The 16173-nt window shown below is 42.4% G+C and overlaps 1 protein-coding gene across 2 annotated transcripts in view; it reads right to left on the bottom strand.

Moving 5' to 3' along the window:
- Positions 1-200: 200 nt before the first annotated feature.
- Positions 201-16173, bottom strand: part of LOC145358227 (protein Niban 2-like) — a 206121-nt gene continuing 190148 nt past the window's right edge. For both annotated transcript variants that reach the window (XM_080212065.1, XM_080212066.1), the window contains exons 10-14: positions 15192-15353; positions 10338-10454; positions 6694-6801; positions 5495-5606; positions 201-3028 (exon numbers count right to left, since the gene is read on the bottom strand). In XM_080212065.1, coding sequence (XP_080068191.1) covers positions 2304-3028; positions 5495-5606; positions 6694-6801; positions 10338-10454; positions 15192-15353 — 1224 coding nt within the window. In that variant the 3' untranslated portion in view covers positions 201-2303. The remainder of the gene's footprint in view (positions 3029-5494; positions 5607-6693; positions 6802-10337; positions 10455-15191; positions 15354-16173) is intronic.

Genomic DNA, 16173 nt, shown 5'->3' with positions numbered 1-16173 from the left:
AATAATGCAACGCAAATGTCTTTCTTTAGAGACTGGATTTCAGGTTCCGAGGTGAATGGATTTGGGTATTCTTCATTCTGGAAAGGAACCGAGATATTCCAAGTAATGGCAGTCTCCAACCCTTCTCCCTCTGCTTCCAGCAGAGAGGCAGGAGGAATACTATGCTTAGTCAAACATACACACAATTAAAAAAAGGATAGTTCTGTCTTGAAAACTTTATTAAATTCATATTTTGCAAAAAAGGCAGCTTAAAATACTTTTGAGCATCCATGGGAACCCACAATTTCGGGTGAACAGTATCATGATCACTAGTAGCATCTGTAAACCCCTTAAGATGAAAGCAGCAACAGAAAGGGGAAAGGAACAGGAGTGTTATTTAACAAACTGCCTCTAACTAGGATTGTACAGACTTGGGCACATCAGCACTGTTGTTTTGTACATAGTACGCCTTTCAATAAAATTAAAGGATCGCTTATATATTTTCCTTTCCTGGCTGGTCAGTGAAAGCTTTTAATCATAAACTATAATACAATGGAAAAGCTCACTTAGTGTCAAACTAAAGGTCAAGCACACAAGCAACTGCTTATCCCAGCAGATTCCAGCAATATTTAATAGTTAAATAAGCATTTAAGCTAAATAATATGAAATAAAATCTCTTAAATAAAAGAAACTTTCTTTTTCTCCCCTAATGAGCAGGTCATGGAATATTTGGTCTGAAATCATGGCACAGAATTGGCAGAATGCAGTTTTGTATGTAAAAATACAGTCTGGACCCCCTTTCACCAATGGAAACCATATTCCATTTCTCTACTCCAAATTAACATATCCACAAGCCAACTATCCGACAATTAATTGACCAGGATTGCACACTTAACAGCCATCGATGTTGGCATGTTTGCTTCAACCTGATGGCATTGGTGAAGATCAACTTGGACCCATTCGCCTTTTGGGTTGAAGCAGCAACAAAAAAAAAATCGTGTAACCAGCACAATTTATACTGTTTAGGACGTTTGTGAATGCTGGAACAAAGTTTGCAAACCTGCTTCAGGAGATATGCAAGTGGAGAGAGATTCTGCCTGTAAAAATGCATCCTAGAAATACTTGCTTTTCTATTAATTATTCCATAATACCACATTCATTTTTTTCTAGTGAATCATTAAGGGTACTTTGGATAAGCCTGTCAATGAAAAGGCTTATATGAATGAGGCTTATATGATTGTTAGTCAGTCAATCTTGTAAGATAGAATCGAGTGACTGCAAGCACAGCAGTCAACATTTCTGTATCAGTTATTGCTGAGCGATAAAGGTTATGGCACAAAATTCACAAACTGATAATACAAGGTTAAGTGCACCAAATTCCCAATCGTACACGGGTCTCAGAAACTCATTTGCAGAACAAAAACTTATTTTCATTTGAAATATTTTCCTTAAATAGCTAGCAGATCATTACGCCCATCTTATTCAGTTTGAGAGATGCAATGGTGCCATATTACATAAAAATAAATGAAAACGTAGCAAGTCTCAAAGAACAAAATGCAAACAACATTGTGTAGCAATTCTCAAAAACATATACAAAGAATATGCAACAATAACAGCCTGTGTTTCATCAATTGCTGACAAGTGTAAAACCTCATCATGGCACACAAAACTGGCAATGAAGATAGTGTGAGCCCCAATGTGAAGAAATGCTCTCAAATTAATAATGAGCTACTTCCTAATGCTGTTGTGAAGTGAACAAGCCATTATTCTGTATTAACAGCTTAGCACTATATGGGATTCTGCTCCTATTGCACAGTTGAGTGTGACACTTGATCACAATAAAGAGATTACTAACTAGAGTTGTGTGCGAAAATGTGGGTTTAACTGTTTAAAAAAAAACAGGAACCAAAAGAAAAATCAGCTCAAACCAAACAGCTCTATTGAAAATGCTTGAAGCGCCAGAAAATAAAACTACAAGGCATAATTAAAGAGGGCACAATAAGCAGGACATAATGCGTCGTGCGCGCTACAGAATAGGAAAACAGAAGCACCCAAGATGGAATGTACGCCATTAGACCTTTTGGTGTGAAAACTCTACAATGTGCTAAGGAACAGGAAAAAAACCCAAACAGAGCAGCCCTGAAATTCTGCAGGTCTTCTCCAAATCACCCGTCATGGTTACGGTGAAGGACCAGTACAATTCTCAATGAATTTCAGGGCCATTTGTGTCATCATTGCAGTAGTGGGAAAACTGCGTTCAAGAGCCACACAATTCTTTTTTTGAAACTCCAGTTCTGACTGCATACCAATCCATCCTCCAGCAATTAAGACTCCGATTTTGTTTCTGGTACTTGATGTGCCTCGTGGGAACCTTCTGCAGCTTCAGTGATCTTTGAAGAAACCTCCTCTCCCGTTTCTTTATCATTAGAATCTTGTTGGCAAAGAGTCACTTTCTCTGGGCGCGACTCATTTTCTTCATGTGTAGCTGGAGGGCTGACTGTAGAAGCGCTGTCACCTTCTGTCTTCTCAGTAGAAGGGGAGGACTGTACCGACGCCTGCTGCTGTTCCTGGACCAACTTGGGCTCAACTTCTTCAGCAGGGCTCCTCTCAGGTACTTTCTCACTCTTACAAACTGCTCCATTGCTCAGGGCACTGTCCGCCGGTGCGAGCACTTCAGTTGTTTCAATTTTAGCTATTGTCAATAGGTCGCAAATCTCTTTGACACTATCGGGTGACTTGACCGGGCTGCACGACTCTGATGAGCCATTGTTCCCATCTTGCTCCTCCTCGGACACTTCTTTGAGGTCGTCCATGACTTCCACCTCGTCGGGGTGGCAGATCCCTTCGTCCTGAATCATCGACACCACCTGCTTCATCCTTTTCCGCTTCTCGGCTGCGTTTTCGGGCCCACTGCTTTCTTGGCCGCCAAACTCACTGTTCCAGTTGATCGGCTGGTCTTCGAGGAGGAGAAGGTTGGGATCGCTGTTGGACAGCACGATGCTGTCTCTGAAGAGGTTGTGCTTCCTTTGAACGGCCGCTTCCTTCACAGCTAATACAAAAAGAAATAAAAACACAAGGCTTAAAGCGTGGCCACCACGGCAATCAAATCTTCGGCTGACCAGTTTAAAGTTAGCATTTGTTAAATAATTCATTATTGATTGTAGTGAGTGATTAAGTGCAAATTGTTCTGTGGGGTGGGGTTGAGATCACTGGTTAGCAGACCACAAATAGGAGTGTCCATATTATGCAGAACCTCTGCACAGGACATTTGTAATTCACAGTTTGTTCATTCAAAAATTCCCAGGTATTCTATACTTGCCAAAAGAAGCAAATCTTCCTTACAGTGTACTGTCACTACCCAATTCCTCCCAGGTGAACAATACCTTCTCGGGGCATTAGCTCTTTGCGCATTAAACTACAGATCTGGGCCTCAACCACAGCTTTGTGGGCCACAGAATTTTGTTTACAGCTCAGACAACACATTCCAAATAACCAGGGCGATGCTATCTATAGCTCGATTCCAGTGGGGGTCAGAGGGTAGTGAGTAAGAATATGTCAGTGAGTGATTTCACATCGGCGTGGGAGCCCAAAATCCACAGAAAACCTATGAATGGTGAAATCTAAACCAGTCATTTATCCCGTTATTGTTTGAGAGACTTAGTCATGCACATATTGACTGCTGGCTTGTCAACTATGGCAATTAGACTTTAAAAAAAGTGATGAGCTTCAGAACATTGGACATTGTGAAACACACAATCCCTACAGCGCAGAAGGGGGCCATTCAGCCCATCAAATCTACACTGAACACAATCCCACCCAGGTCCTACACCCATGTATTTACCCTGCTAGTCCCCCTGACACTAAGGGGCAATTTAGTATGGCCAATCCATCTAACTCGCACATCTTTGGACTGTGGGAGGAAACCCACTCAGATTTGGGGAAAACGTGAAAACTCAACACAGTGACCCAAGCTGGGAATCGAACCCAGGTTCTTGACGCTGAGAGGCAGCAGTGCTAACCACTGTGCCGCCCAAACACGAATATGCTTTCTTTTTCTAGTGTTTAAAAATCAAGAGCGTAACACTGACTTCTACTTCCCAGAACCTGATACACACTGAAGCAATTCTGTATAAAATCTCAGTCCTATTATTGCAATGCTTTGTTAAACTGACCATTCCTAAAACATTTTTGAGCAGCTGAAGAGCGAGCACCAGCTTGGTACACTGCCAACAGCAACAATTCAAAGTTATGTAAAACAAACAATTGAAGCTTGGTCTGAAAAACTCTCTCAGCAATAGGAAAAATGATTGAGGTATGGGCAGTAATTTTAAATTTGAATTCCGATAATTTTTGATAGTGAAGGGAAATAACCCCAGTGTCAATAGGTTCCAAATAACTTTCTAGGGAAACATCCCTTAATTAAACCCATCGTGGTGGGATGGGTAAAGAGTGTGGGTGTCGGATTGTTCTGTGAACAGAAATGGTAGGAATTGGGAATTCCAAGTACATCCACTAGGCTGCAGTAGGGGGCTTGTTGCATAGTGGTGGGAGGGTATTCTCAGAGAGTCGGGGATGATCACATTACACTTGCTTTACACAGAATCACCCCTCCGGAAACTGGGTGGCACATTCAGAAAGACCATCATGAGATTAAACAATGGGAATATTGGGGCCAAACATTCATGTAATTTACGTAATCATACTACATAAGAACTAATCAACTCCCTCATTCTGTCAATTGTGTAATCTTCCAAACTATCCTAATTATTCAAAGCCTCCTCCCATTTGCACCTGTCATTGAATGTAAAAACTGGAACCCTGCTGTACATCCTTTCAGCTGACGTGGGGAAACTTTGTTGTCTCTTTCAAACCAATAAACCTTCAGCAGCAGTGTGTCAAGAAAGGTTGCTAACTTATTTTTAAACCATTAGTCATTTCACAATTACAATGTTTTTCACATATCCAACCTACAATTTACCCTCCCTTCTTCACACCAATCCCTCCCCTCTGTCTTTGGTTCACATATACTGCCTGCACATTACGCATTTTAGGTAGACATTCCAAAGCCTCAAGAGAAAAAGCAGCACAACATGGGGATACTGGAGGATAGCGATGGATAAGGAGCTGCACGTTTCTGACAAAGTTACTTATTCTGACCTGGTACAAAGCCGAGAATAGAATCAGACATTATGGGTCCACAAATCCACCACAAATTTAACTCCCCTTCCCCATCAGAAGGGCCGGTTTCCATGCTGTAAATCTCTACGACTCTATAGTTTGTTGGAAGTCTGATAACCATTCGCCATCGTTGCCTGATTCCATAACTGAAGGAGAAAACCATCTCCTCATTTGTGGAGAACTAGAGTAAAACCCCTTTATGCGCATCACAATTTAAAATAGAGCTTTAAAATAGCTTAATTATCTGGTTGGTTTAATCAGTATCTTCTTTATATGTAACAACAAAGCTGGTCAGAATGCTGCTTAAAACTAGGATTTCTTTTTGTCTTAACCTTACCTAGCATTATGTCTTTCGAGACAGATTGGAGAACCACCTCTTCAAAAATATTATCCACCAGGATAAACTTGGAAAAATCTTCGAAGATGTATTCTTGAAATTTAGGCAGAGCCTGTGGAAAAGGATTCAGAATCAGTCACTGCAGACAGGAACTAACAGCTCAAGCAAGAATGTCACAGTGACATGAGCTCATTTTAGATTCCAACGCACAACGATTCTACAAATCATTCAAATTCTAACAACAAGGGAAGTTCACTAGGCTGATACTGGGATTGGCAGGACTGTCCAAAGGGGAAAGGTTGGTGTGACTGGACCAACATTCACTAGAGTTTAGAAGGACGAAGGGAGATCTATCTGAAACATACAAAATTCTATTAGGTGTAGACAAACTAAATGCAGGGAGCATGTTTTCCCTATTTTTTTGGTCCTTTAAGGATGTTTTCCCTGGTTAGGGTAACCTAAAATCAGGGAACACCATCTTAGGACACTGGGTAGACCACTTAGGAGATGAGAATAGATTTCTTCACTCAAAAGGGTAGTGAACAAATGGAAAATTCTACCACAGGAATCGGTAGAGGCCAAGTACTGAATGTATTCAAGAAAGAGGTAAATAGCTTTTTAGATTTTAATGGCATCAAGGGATACAAGTAAGTGGGAATATTGCATTGAGACAGAGGATCAGCCATGATCATATTGAATAGTGTAGCAGGCTCAAGGGCCAAATGGCCTACTCTTGCACCTAATTTCCAAGTAACAAGCTTAGAAGCAAAACGACTCTTGCATTCAAAGTTTGGGACATTGAAAAATGGTTCAACTGTTCACAAAACCATACACAGAACCCAAAGAAAATTTGTAATTAATTACAGGGAGAGATCACAACAAGCATCATGCTTTGAAAAATAGTACATTGCTATTACTTTCTATTGGATACAGTTTACTCAGTGCTGATCTTAACAGAAATTAAGATTTGATTACCAGTATGCCGACCTACTAGATCACAAAGCATTTCCAAAGGATGAAAGGGGCACCTAGTGGCGGTATAAAGATACTACCACAATGGAAAATGTGCACTTGCCAAGTATTTGAAGGGAGCAAGAGGGCCTCATAGATTCACATATTTCACCTTTATCCATGACAGATGCATCAGCTTAGCAATAACGGGTAACATCGTGCAGTTATGAAGGAAGTTCAAAGCTCACCGTGTTGACAGAAGAAGAGAGATTCTTCAGCATGTACGGAATAGTAATCTGGAGCAGCGCTTCTCGAAAAAACTTCTTCCTGACGGTGCTGCTGTCATAGTCGTATTTCTGGGCAAAAAGGTAAAAGTCTGAATGATGATTTTTAATCAAGACTGGTAATCACTGTAAAATGATTAAACCTCATCAGTCTCCTGAATGCTGTGCCGAACATCTTAGTCTTGCATTCCGCCAACTTCTTTTTGTTTGGAGATTCCCAGTGGTATCAGATGACAATAACACATTCAGAAACTGATTGAGCCTGTTTACTTCAATATGAGTCCAGTTGGGAATTGTGTGTGCAAATGCCAGAGCAACCATCAAAAATTTAATAGAGCATTCACATCTTGGGTTTGTTGCATTATCAAACTTGTCATGGAATCCCTAGTGCAGAAGGTGGTGGCCATTTGGCCCATCAAGCCACTCAGGCCCCATCTCCGTAACCCCACATATTTACCCTGCGAATCCCCCTGACACTAAGGGGCAATTTAGCATGGCCAATCAACCGAACCCGCACATCTCGGGAAGGGGAGTTAATTGGTTCCCTTGACTGTTGTAGACTTGTGGATTATGGAAAATGATCATGGCATCAGCCAAAGCTGGTAGTGAAGAATGAAGAGACAGCAAGCTGAAAAGAATCTCAAATACAGCTAGAATTTTCAAAGATATTTCGACAAAGCTTTGAAAAGGAAGGTGAAACTATCCACTGATCAATATTTTCCGGGGGAAAGCAAGATTCATTTACCATACACAAAATACTTCTATTTCAGACTTCCAGCAGATAAAGTGTTGAAATTACTCAGGTCTGGCAGCATCGGAGATAACACCAGGATTTAGGCTTCAAGTCGAATATGGCTCCTCAGAACTCCAGTGATGCCCAACCTGACAAGTATTCCTAGCACTGAGATAACAAGTAACAAGCCATGCTATGACATCAATTAGTAAGTAACGTTGTGATTAATGACAGACAGCAGGAGTCACTTTGCAAATGAGTAACGAATGAAACTGTAACCTTGAGCATTGATACAAACAGGTATAAATATTTATACTGGACAACTTTCATTTCTACAGTAGAAATTTTCTTACCACTTAATTCAAAGGATTTGATATTACTGAACAAGTACATGGAAGCTGAGATAACCAACCTCAGCAATCACAGATTTGAGAAAAATTATATTCCCAATTCTCCAATCTCCGGACCCTCTAAAACCAGACACACAACTAGTGATGTGTGTCAGACCTACATGGGAATGGCACAGTAAAAGTCTCACAACACCAAGTCCAATAGGTTTATTTGGTAGCATGAGCTTCTGGAGTGCTGCTCCTTCATCAGGTGAGTGCAGGATTTGGTTCACAAACAGAGCATATATAGACAGAAACTCAATCACAAGATAATGGTTGGAATGTGCATCTTAACAGGTCATCAAGTCTTTACAGGTGAGTGGAGAGAGGGTTAAGTTAAGGTTAAAGAGGTGTGAATTGTCTCAAGCCAGGACAATTAGTGAGATTTTGTAAGCCCAGGCAAGTCGTCAAAAGCACAAATCACTCATAACATCCTGAAAATTATTTCCCTTAAATTCCGCAGGTTCAATTGTGATAGAAGAACTGCGACAGAGCAGAATTCCTGTGCACCAGCCCAAGGACAGATACCTCTTCCCAAGTCTCAGGGATGGAAGGAGTTGCCAGACTTGGGGTGGGCATGTTGCATCCGTAGCACTCAACCCATTAGGGCAGCTGGAAGCAGAGCATCTCCAACACCCAGTCCCTTTAAGGTGTCCCCCACCCTCCCCGACCCCATTACTGTCTCAGCTAAAAGGCAAACAAGTGGATTGAGAAAGACAGGATCTACTGGCATTTAGAGATGAAAGGACTGATTAGGGACAGTCAGCATGGCTTTGAGAGTGGAAAATCATGTCTCTCAAATTTAATTGTGTTTTTTGAAGGGGTAACCAAGAAGGTAGATGAGAGCAGTGCAGCTGATGTTGTCTACATGGGCTTTAACAAGGCCTTTGACAATGTACCGCATGGTAGGTTGTTGCATAAAGTTAAATCTCACGGGATCCAGGGTGAGGTGCCTAATTGGATACAAAACAGGCTTCTTGACAGAAGCCAGAAGGCAGTTGTAGAGCGTTGTTTTTCAAACTGGAGACCTGTGACCAGTGGTGTGCCTCAGGGATCACTGCTGGACCCACTGTTATTTGCAATTTATATCAATGATTTAGATGAGAATATAGGGGGCATTGTTAGTAAGTTTGCAGATGACACCAAGATTGATGGCATAGTGGACAGTGAAGAAAGTTATCTCCAACTGCAAAGGGATCTTGATCTTGGGCCAATGGGCTGATGAATAGTAAATAGAATTTAATTTAAACAAATGTGAAGTGATGCATTTTGGTAGATTGAACCAGGGCAGGACTTACTCAGTTAATGGTAGGGTGTTGGGGAGAGTTACAGGGCAAAGATCTAGGGGTACATGTTCATAGTTCCTTGAAAGTGGAGTCACAGGTGGACAGAATGGTGAAGGCGGCATTTGGCATGTTTGGTTTCATCAGTCAGAACATTGAATACAGGGTTTGGGACGTCTTGTTAAAGTTGTATAAGACATTGGTACAGCCATATTTGGAATACTGTGTGCAATTCTGTTTACCTATTGTAGGAAGGACATTAAACTAGAATGAGTGTAGAAAAGATTTACTAGGATGCTACTGGGACTTGATGGATTGAGTCATAAGGAAGCGCTGAATAGACTGGGATTTTTTTCTCTGGCGCATAAAAGACTGAGGGGTGACCTTATGGAGGCCTATAAAATAATGAGGGGCATAGACAAGGCAGATAGTCAGTATCTTTTCCCAAAGGTAGGGGCATCTAAAACTAGACAGCATAGGTTTAAGGTGAGCCAGGAGAGATAACAAGTGTCCAGAGGGGCAATTCTTTCACACAGAGGATGCTGAATGTCTGGAACAAGGTGCCAGGGGTAGTAGTAGAGGCAGGTACAATTTTATCTTTTAAAAGGCGTTTAGATAGTTACATGGATACGATGGGTATAGAGGGATATGGGCCGAATGCAGGCAATTGGGATTAGCTTAGGAGTTTTAAAAAAGGTTGGCATGCACAAGCTGTAAATCTCTATGCAGAGAATGGAAAGGGAGCAACTGTTCCCATTAGTTAAAGGGTCAGTCACGAGGGGACACAGGTTCAGGGGGATATGAGGAAAATCTTTTTAACCCAAAGGGTGATAATGGTCTGGAAGGTGCCGCCTGGGGGGGGGCAGTGGTAGAGGTGGATAACCTCACATCCTTTAAGTAGTACCTGGATGAGCACTTGGCACATCATAACATTCAAGGCTATGGGCCAAGTACTGGTAAATGGGATTAGGTGGGGGATCAGGTGTTTCCCACATGTTGGTGCAGACTTGCTGGACCAAAGGCACTATATGATTCTATGAAAAGGCATCAAGCCACGGACTCCTGAACCCCATGATGGGAGCCTGCCTTTCCAGGACTTGTCTCTGCAATGATGTCCAGTACTAGTTTAACTAAATATACAGAAATGGTTATATCACCACAGATTTCCATATCTCGAATAATCCCTTTTATTTTTGGCCTCACCTTCAGCACTCTCTCCTGGATGCGCTGGATTGTCTTGCACAATTGTTCTTTATCGGGGGAACTGCCAAGACCTTGGTGGAGCAGTTGTTCAAATGTATACACTGCATTGTCTAATAGCTGAAGAAGAAATTGTACAGTATTAATAATACAGGAATGAGCCAACCCCACCCCAAAAACAAAACAATGGTTTGTTTCATTGTAGTCAGGAGTAACAACATGACTACTAACTGAAGTTCTCAAACACACATCCTGTTTACATGGAGATTGCAAAGCATACTTGAGTCATTGTGCATCCAGACTTTGTTGTTGCATGTGTTATGGAAGGATCCGAACACAAAGTTCCTGCTATTAGCTACGACAAACACACTGTTACACATTCCAAAGCAGAAGATTTCCTTCAGGCTGGTAAAAATTCAGGAGGGGAAACGCCTACTGGGTTTATCGGAGGATTGAAAGACTAGTACGTGTTTCCCAGAGAAGTTAACTCTTCTCTCCACTGCATTGCGACACGACTAGGGCAACTTGCAATCCTCCTTTGGCCCTCCATGGTTCTCGGATCGCCAATAGGTTGCTCATTGATCTATTTGAAGCTAATACTCCAATTGACCATGAAATGCTAAGATATCTTTCCTTTCAAGTATTGTATTCACTTCCAATAGAAACTGCCATGATGGTGTGTGGTCGTGTGACCAGATCTCATTTTGGTCTGGCCCATTAAAGTAAAAGTAAAGTTCATTTATTGGTCACGAGTAGGCTTATATTAACAGTGCAATGAAGTTACTGTGAAAATCCCCTAGTTGCCACACTCCAGTCCTGTTCGGGTACACTGAGGGAGAATTTAGCATGGCCAATCCTGCACATTTTTAGACCGTGGGAAGAAACCGGAGCACCCGGAGGAAACCCATGCAGGCGTGGGGAGAATGTGCAAATTCTACATAGGCAGTGACCCAAGCTAGGAATTGAACCTGGGTCCCTGGCACTGAGAGGCAGCTGTGGATTCCTACTCCTCTGGCCGTTTCTCTTGCTTTGAGTCTCACCTTGTTCCACCCTCTCTCATCTCCTCTAAAATCCTGATGTCCTACCACAGCCACATGCTTCACCCCCCTCCCCTCCCCATCCTATGCACTGCAACAATTTTCTCAATGAGTTACCTACACTGCTTTTCTCCTTCAGTCGTCGTATGAGGTGACTGTTCATACATCAATCTCTGGCTCAATTCATGCTTCCCCTCCTCCAATCTCACCTTCCTGTAAACACCCCAAAACATATTCGCAGCCAGCCACTTGATCTTGCCATCTCACAGGGTCTCACTATCCCATTGTAACAGATCAGGCCATCCCCAAACACGTCCTTGTATTGCTCTCAACCTACATCCCACTTCCCCTTCCGAAACTTTCATCCCTCTGCATACACCCCTGGAAAAATAAAATCTCTTGTCCAAATCATGTACAACTGCACCCTTAAATTCCCAGTTGTCTAGCTTTGACCCTCCATACACCTGGATATTTCCCCAACTATTGTTCCACTCAACCATACCTACTATTCCATCCTTGATGCCACAGCTCCTATTTAGAACTGTTCCTCTTTCTCACTCTGACCGCTGCCCCCCAGTATCACCCTCAGTTCCTGCTTCAAGTCTAATGGACTCTGACTTGAACAGATGAGGGGACAATGGTTTAACCATCCACTGCCACACTTGGTTGGACCACATACTGCACCATCAGGTCCAGCTTTTGGCTAAATAAGTACTTGCTATTCCAGCATCATTCTTGGATGCAAAGGCCGCCACTGGTTTGTTTTTGCTCCTGCAAGCTTGGTCGTCTCAAACCCCTCTTCCTGAGTCTCATTTAACATGTGTGGGGTTATGGGGATAGTGGGGGACTCTGTCAGAGAGGGACACTGCGGACTTAATGGGCTGAATGGCCTCCTTCTGCACTTGAGGGATTTCTATGTTTCTGTGAAGTGCAATTGATGAAAGGCTAACTGTCCAAATGAGGTAACGGAATAGATTTAAGCAAATGTTTATGAGCAAACCTTTATTGGCCAAACTTCAAAAACGTTCCCTTCAGCCAAAAGCATCACACCTTGCTTTCGATACACTTAGTTCAAAGCTCACTTGTGAATTGTTGGAGGAAACAGGCAAAGACATTGGCCTAAAACTTCCAGTCCCGTCCATCATGGGAATCGTCATGGGTGGGACGCTTAATATGACAGGCAAGCTGAAGGTCCGACCTCAGGCAGGAATATCTGGACCCGGGGCAGACGAGATGGGAAAATCCCACCCACCTTTTCATTACTCTACTGCAACTGTTCAGATTTGGCATTTGGGTCTGCAGATACTTTTCATGAACCCATTGCAGATGAACCTGCCACAGCGGGGAGGCACAGAACCAATCCAAAATCCAGATCAACTAGCAAAAAAATCCTCATAGAACGCAACCCTTTTCGCTCAAGATAGTCATTGAATGATGGACGTTCTACCCTCCCAGTTTTGGATTTGGGAAGTGCAATTATTTGCTGTTAGCTTTCTGAATTGTGTCACAAGTAGGTTTTTTTTAAATCAAATACGCTTGTGACAATCAACTGGGATTGTTCTCCATGGAAAGACGAAGGCTGAGGGGAGACCTGATAGACGTTCATGAAATTATGAAGGGACGTAGATAAGGTGAACAGTTGGAGGCTTTTTCCCCAGGGCAGAAATGACAACAACATGTTCAAGGTAAGGGAGAGGGAAACCAGTTCATGTGCAGGGGAAGTTTTTTTTTAATATACACAGTGGTGGGGGCCTGGAATGCACTGCCAAGTGAATTGATAGAGGCAGACATTTTAGAAACGTTTAAGACTTATCTGGATAGAACAAACGGGAGAGAGAGGGATAAGGCAGTTGGTCTAGACAGGACATCATGATCAGCACAGGTTTGGTGGGCCAAAGGGGCCTGTTTCTGTGCTGTACTGTTTTGTTCTTTGAATAAGTCAGAGATACAAGTGCAGGAAATCAAATTTCCATTTTATCTCCCTTTATGATGGATGTTAAATTATTATTAATTTCAGTTACCTTCAGCAAAGGAGAAATTCTGCCTCAACACTAGAGGGAGTGAAAGATAGTCCCGTCTGCATGAAGTAACTAACTTGCCATCAGCATGTTGTCATACCAAAATGAGGGAACAAATAGATTGCTTCATTGAAAAAAAAATTTCAATTTGAGAAGGGTTTAAAGCAAGTCCGCATGGAAGGACAGAAGCAGTGCTGAAACCCAGCATAAATTACACTTTGTCACCCACAATGTTTTTCAATGTTCCACTTGAACCAAACGGCAAAGCATGTTTTACTATTAATGACCAGAAATTGCAGCATTCCCTCAAAAGCCATTCAATGGAGGATCAACTACGAAGCCTCAAAAGGAAACAAAAACAAACTTCAGAAACAGGTGATCATCCATTTTCTTAAATCCAAGAGAAAACAATCATTTTAAATACAGCCGTCACGGAGGCGAAATTCCTTCACATTTTGTGGAGAAGGCAACAGCAAATTGGGGTCTTAATCAGTAGCAGGAAACAAATCAGACCTTTCTTAAAAGGAAAACAATGCATATTATACTGGCCTAATTAGATTTTCCTTCCGAGAAAGAATTATAGTTAAGCTCCTTGGAGGCCGACAGTTACTCAAATATTAACTCCATTCGTGCAGAATGGTAAAGCAGGCCCATATTTTCTCTCCCTTTGAAAAGGGGTAAACTCAGTCTTGCTGCCCTCCATAAAGGGAGATGACAGCCGAGCAGTCGCTAGGCTATTAATCCAAAAACTCAATGTTGTGGGGACCTAGGTTCAAATCCTACCACGACAGCTGGCAGAATTTGAATTCGATAAAAATAATCTAGAATTAAGAATCTACTGATGACCATTGTCAATTGAAACAAAAACCCATCTGGTTCACCAACGTCCTTTAAGGAAGGAAATCTGCCGTCCTTACCTGGTCTGGCCTAAGTGTGACTCCAGAGCCACAGCAATGTGGTTGAGAGTCGACTGCCCTCGAACGGCAACTAGGGATGGGCAATAAATGCTGCCCAGCCAGTGACACCTAGGTCCCGTGAATGAATAAAGAAAAAAATTGCCATCATCAGGAAACGAGATAGCTGTATGGTTATTCTAGTAGTACATGCAATCTTTGTACTGACGACTTTTCCATGTTTTGTGGACATGTGCTTTAAAGTGAATCTTCATTTCATAGCAAGAGTCCACTATGATTTTTTTTGAAGAAAGTTCGTAGATGATCACAGCATCAAGAGCCAAAAAACTGCTACCACATGTGCAGGGGGTGCTTTTGTTCGTTAATTTGTGGGACACGGGCATCACTAGGTGGCCAGCATTTATTGCCCAACTCTAGGTGCCCTTGGAAGGCAGTTGAGAGTCAACCATATGGAGTCACATGTAGACCAGACCAGGTAAGGACAGCAGATTTCCTTCCCTAAAGGACGTTACTGATCCAGGTGGGTTTTTCTGACAATGGTTTCATGCTCATCAGTCGCTTCTCAGAATCCATAGAATCATACAGTGCAGGAGGTGGCCATTCAGCCCATCGAGTCTGCACTGTACACAATTGCACCCAGGCCCCAAATTAAAATCTATAACTACAGTGTTGGATATTTCGCATGGGTCAGTTGTAACATAATTCCACATGTCCATCATTACAAATATTGAAAACCTCACGACAATACCAATTACATTAATTTTACATGCAACCTCACCCTAATAGTCACTATCTGGAAAAGGCTAAGGAAACGGATGTTAGTTTGATGTTTTAGAAGGAATTGCCCATTTAAAATGAGCGATTGAATGACAAGTAACCGAGGCTTACTTCTCTCATCAGGATTTGACCCCGCTGGACAAACACTGCTGGGCTGGAGAGATCGAAGCGTTGTTGAAGGCCCTCCAGCTGTGGCTGCAGCTGTTCCATCTGCTCGTAGCAGCTCTGCATCTTGACTGGGTGATAAGGCAGCACGTTCAGCTTCTCCATGTGCTAGAGAACACAACACAACGGCAAGCATCAAGTACTCTTCCCGTTTGTTACTCCTGCCTTCTTACCCTCTATTTTGCGTAGCATGGATGGAAGCCTTACACCCATTGCGAAGTCACAATCTATTACAGTACCGTTTACTCATAATATTATAGAATCATAGTATCATAGAATCCCGACAATGCAGAATGAGGCCCTTCAGCCCATCAAGCTCACACCAACAACAATTTCCACCCAGCCCCTATCCTTGTAACCCCATGCATTTACCCTGCTAATCCCCTGACACCAAGGGGCAATTTAGCATTGATCAAATCAACCATACCCATATATTGTTGGACTGTGGGAAGAAACCCACAGAGACACTGGAAGAACGTGCAAACGCCACACAAAGTGACCCAAGCCACTCCCTAGAGCGGTGAGGCAGCAGTGCTAACCACTGTGCTACCCTGCCTGCTTTGTCGTCATCTCTGAAAAGGTCGAGATTTGCTATCAATGCATGCTGTTGCGATTTATTTTGCAGACAGGTCTGAAATAATGAGCTTTTACAAGCAGTCATTACTGCTAATTATTAACTTATTCAATGTGTTCACATCCTTTTATTTCCAGCATATCACTAATGTTCTACTCCAGAAAACCAACAGAAGAATAAAACCGGAGCCAATCTTTACATGCTTCAAAGCAGGTCTGAGTTCACTAACCACAGCTTCAGCTCTGTACAAGTTTTAGGGGTCGAAAGTGGATGGCCAGTTAGTGCCCACCACCCTCATACAGCGAAACAGAATGAGCAACTGTAAGGGAGGAGAGGACAAACAGAGGGCAGGAT

The sequence above is a fragment of the Carcharhinus amblyrhynchos genome, chromosome 25 (assembly GCF_965287045.1).
Source record: "Carcharhinus amblyrhynchos chromosome 25, sCarAmb.v2.hapA, whole genome shotgun sequence".
Lineage (NCBI taxonomy): Eukaryota > Metazoa > Chordata > Chondrichthyes > Carcharhiniformes > Carcharhinidae > Carcharhinus > Carcharhinus amblyrhynchos.
The sequence above is the reverse complement of the archived record's forward strand: the minus strand, read 5'-3'. Positions and strand labels throughout refer to the sequence as shown.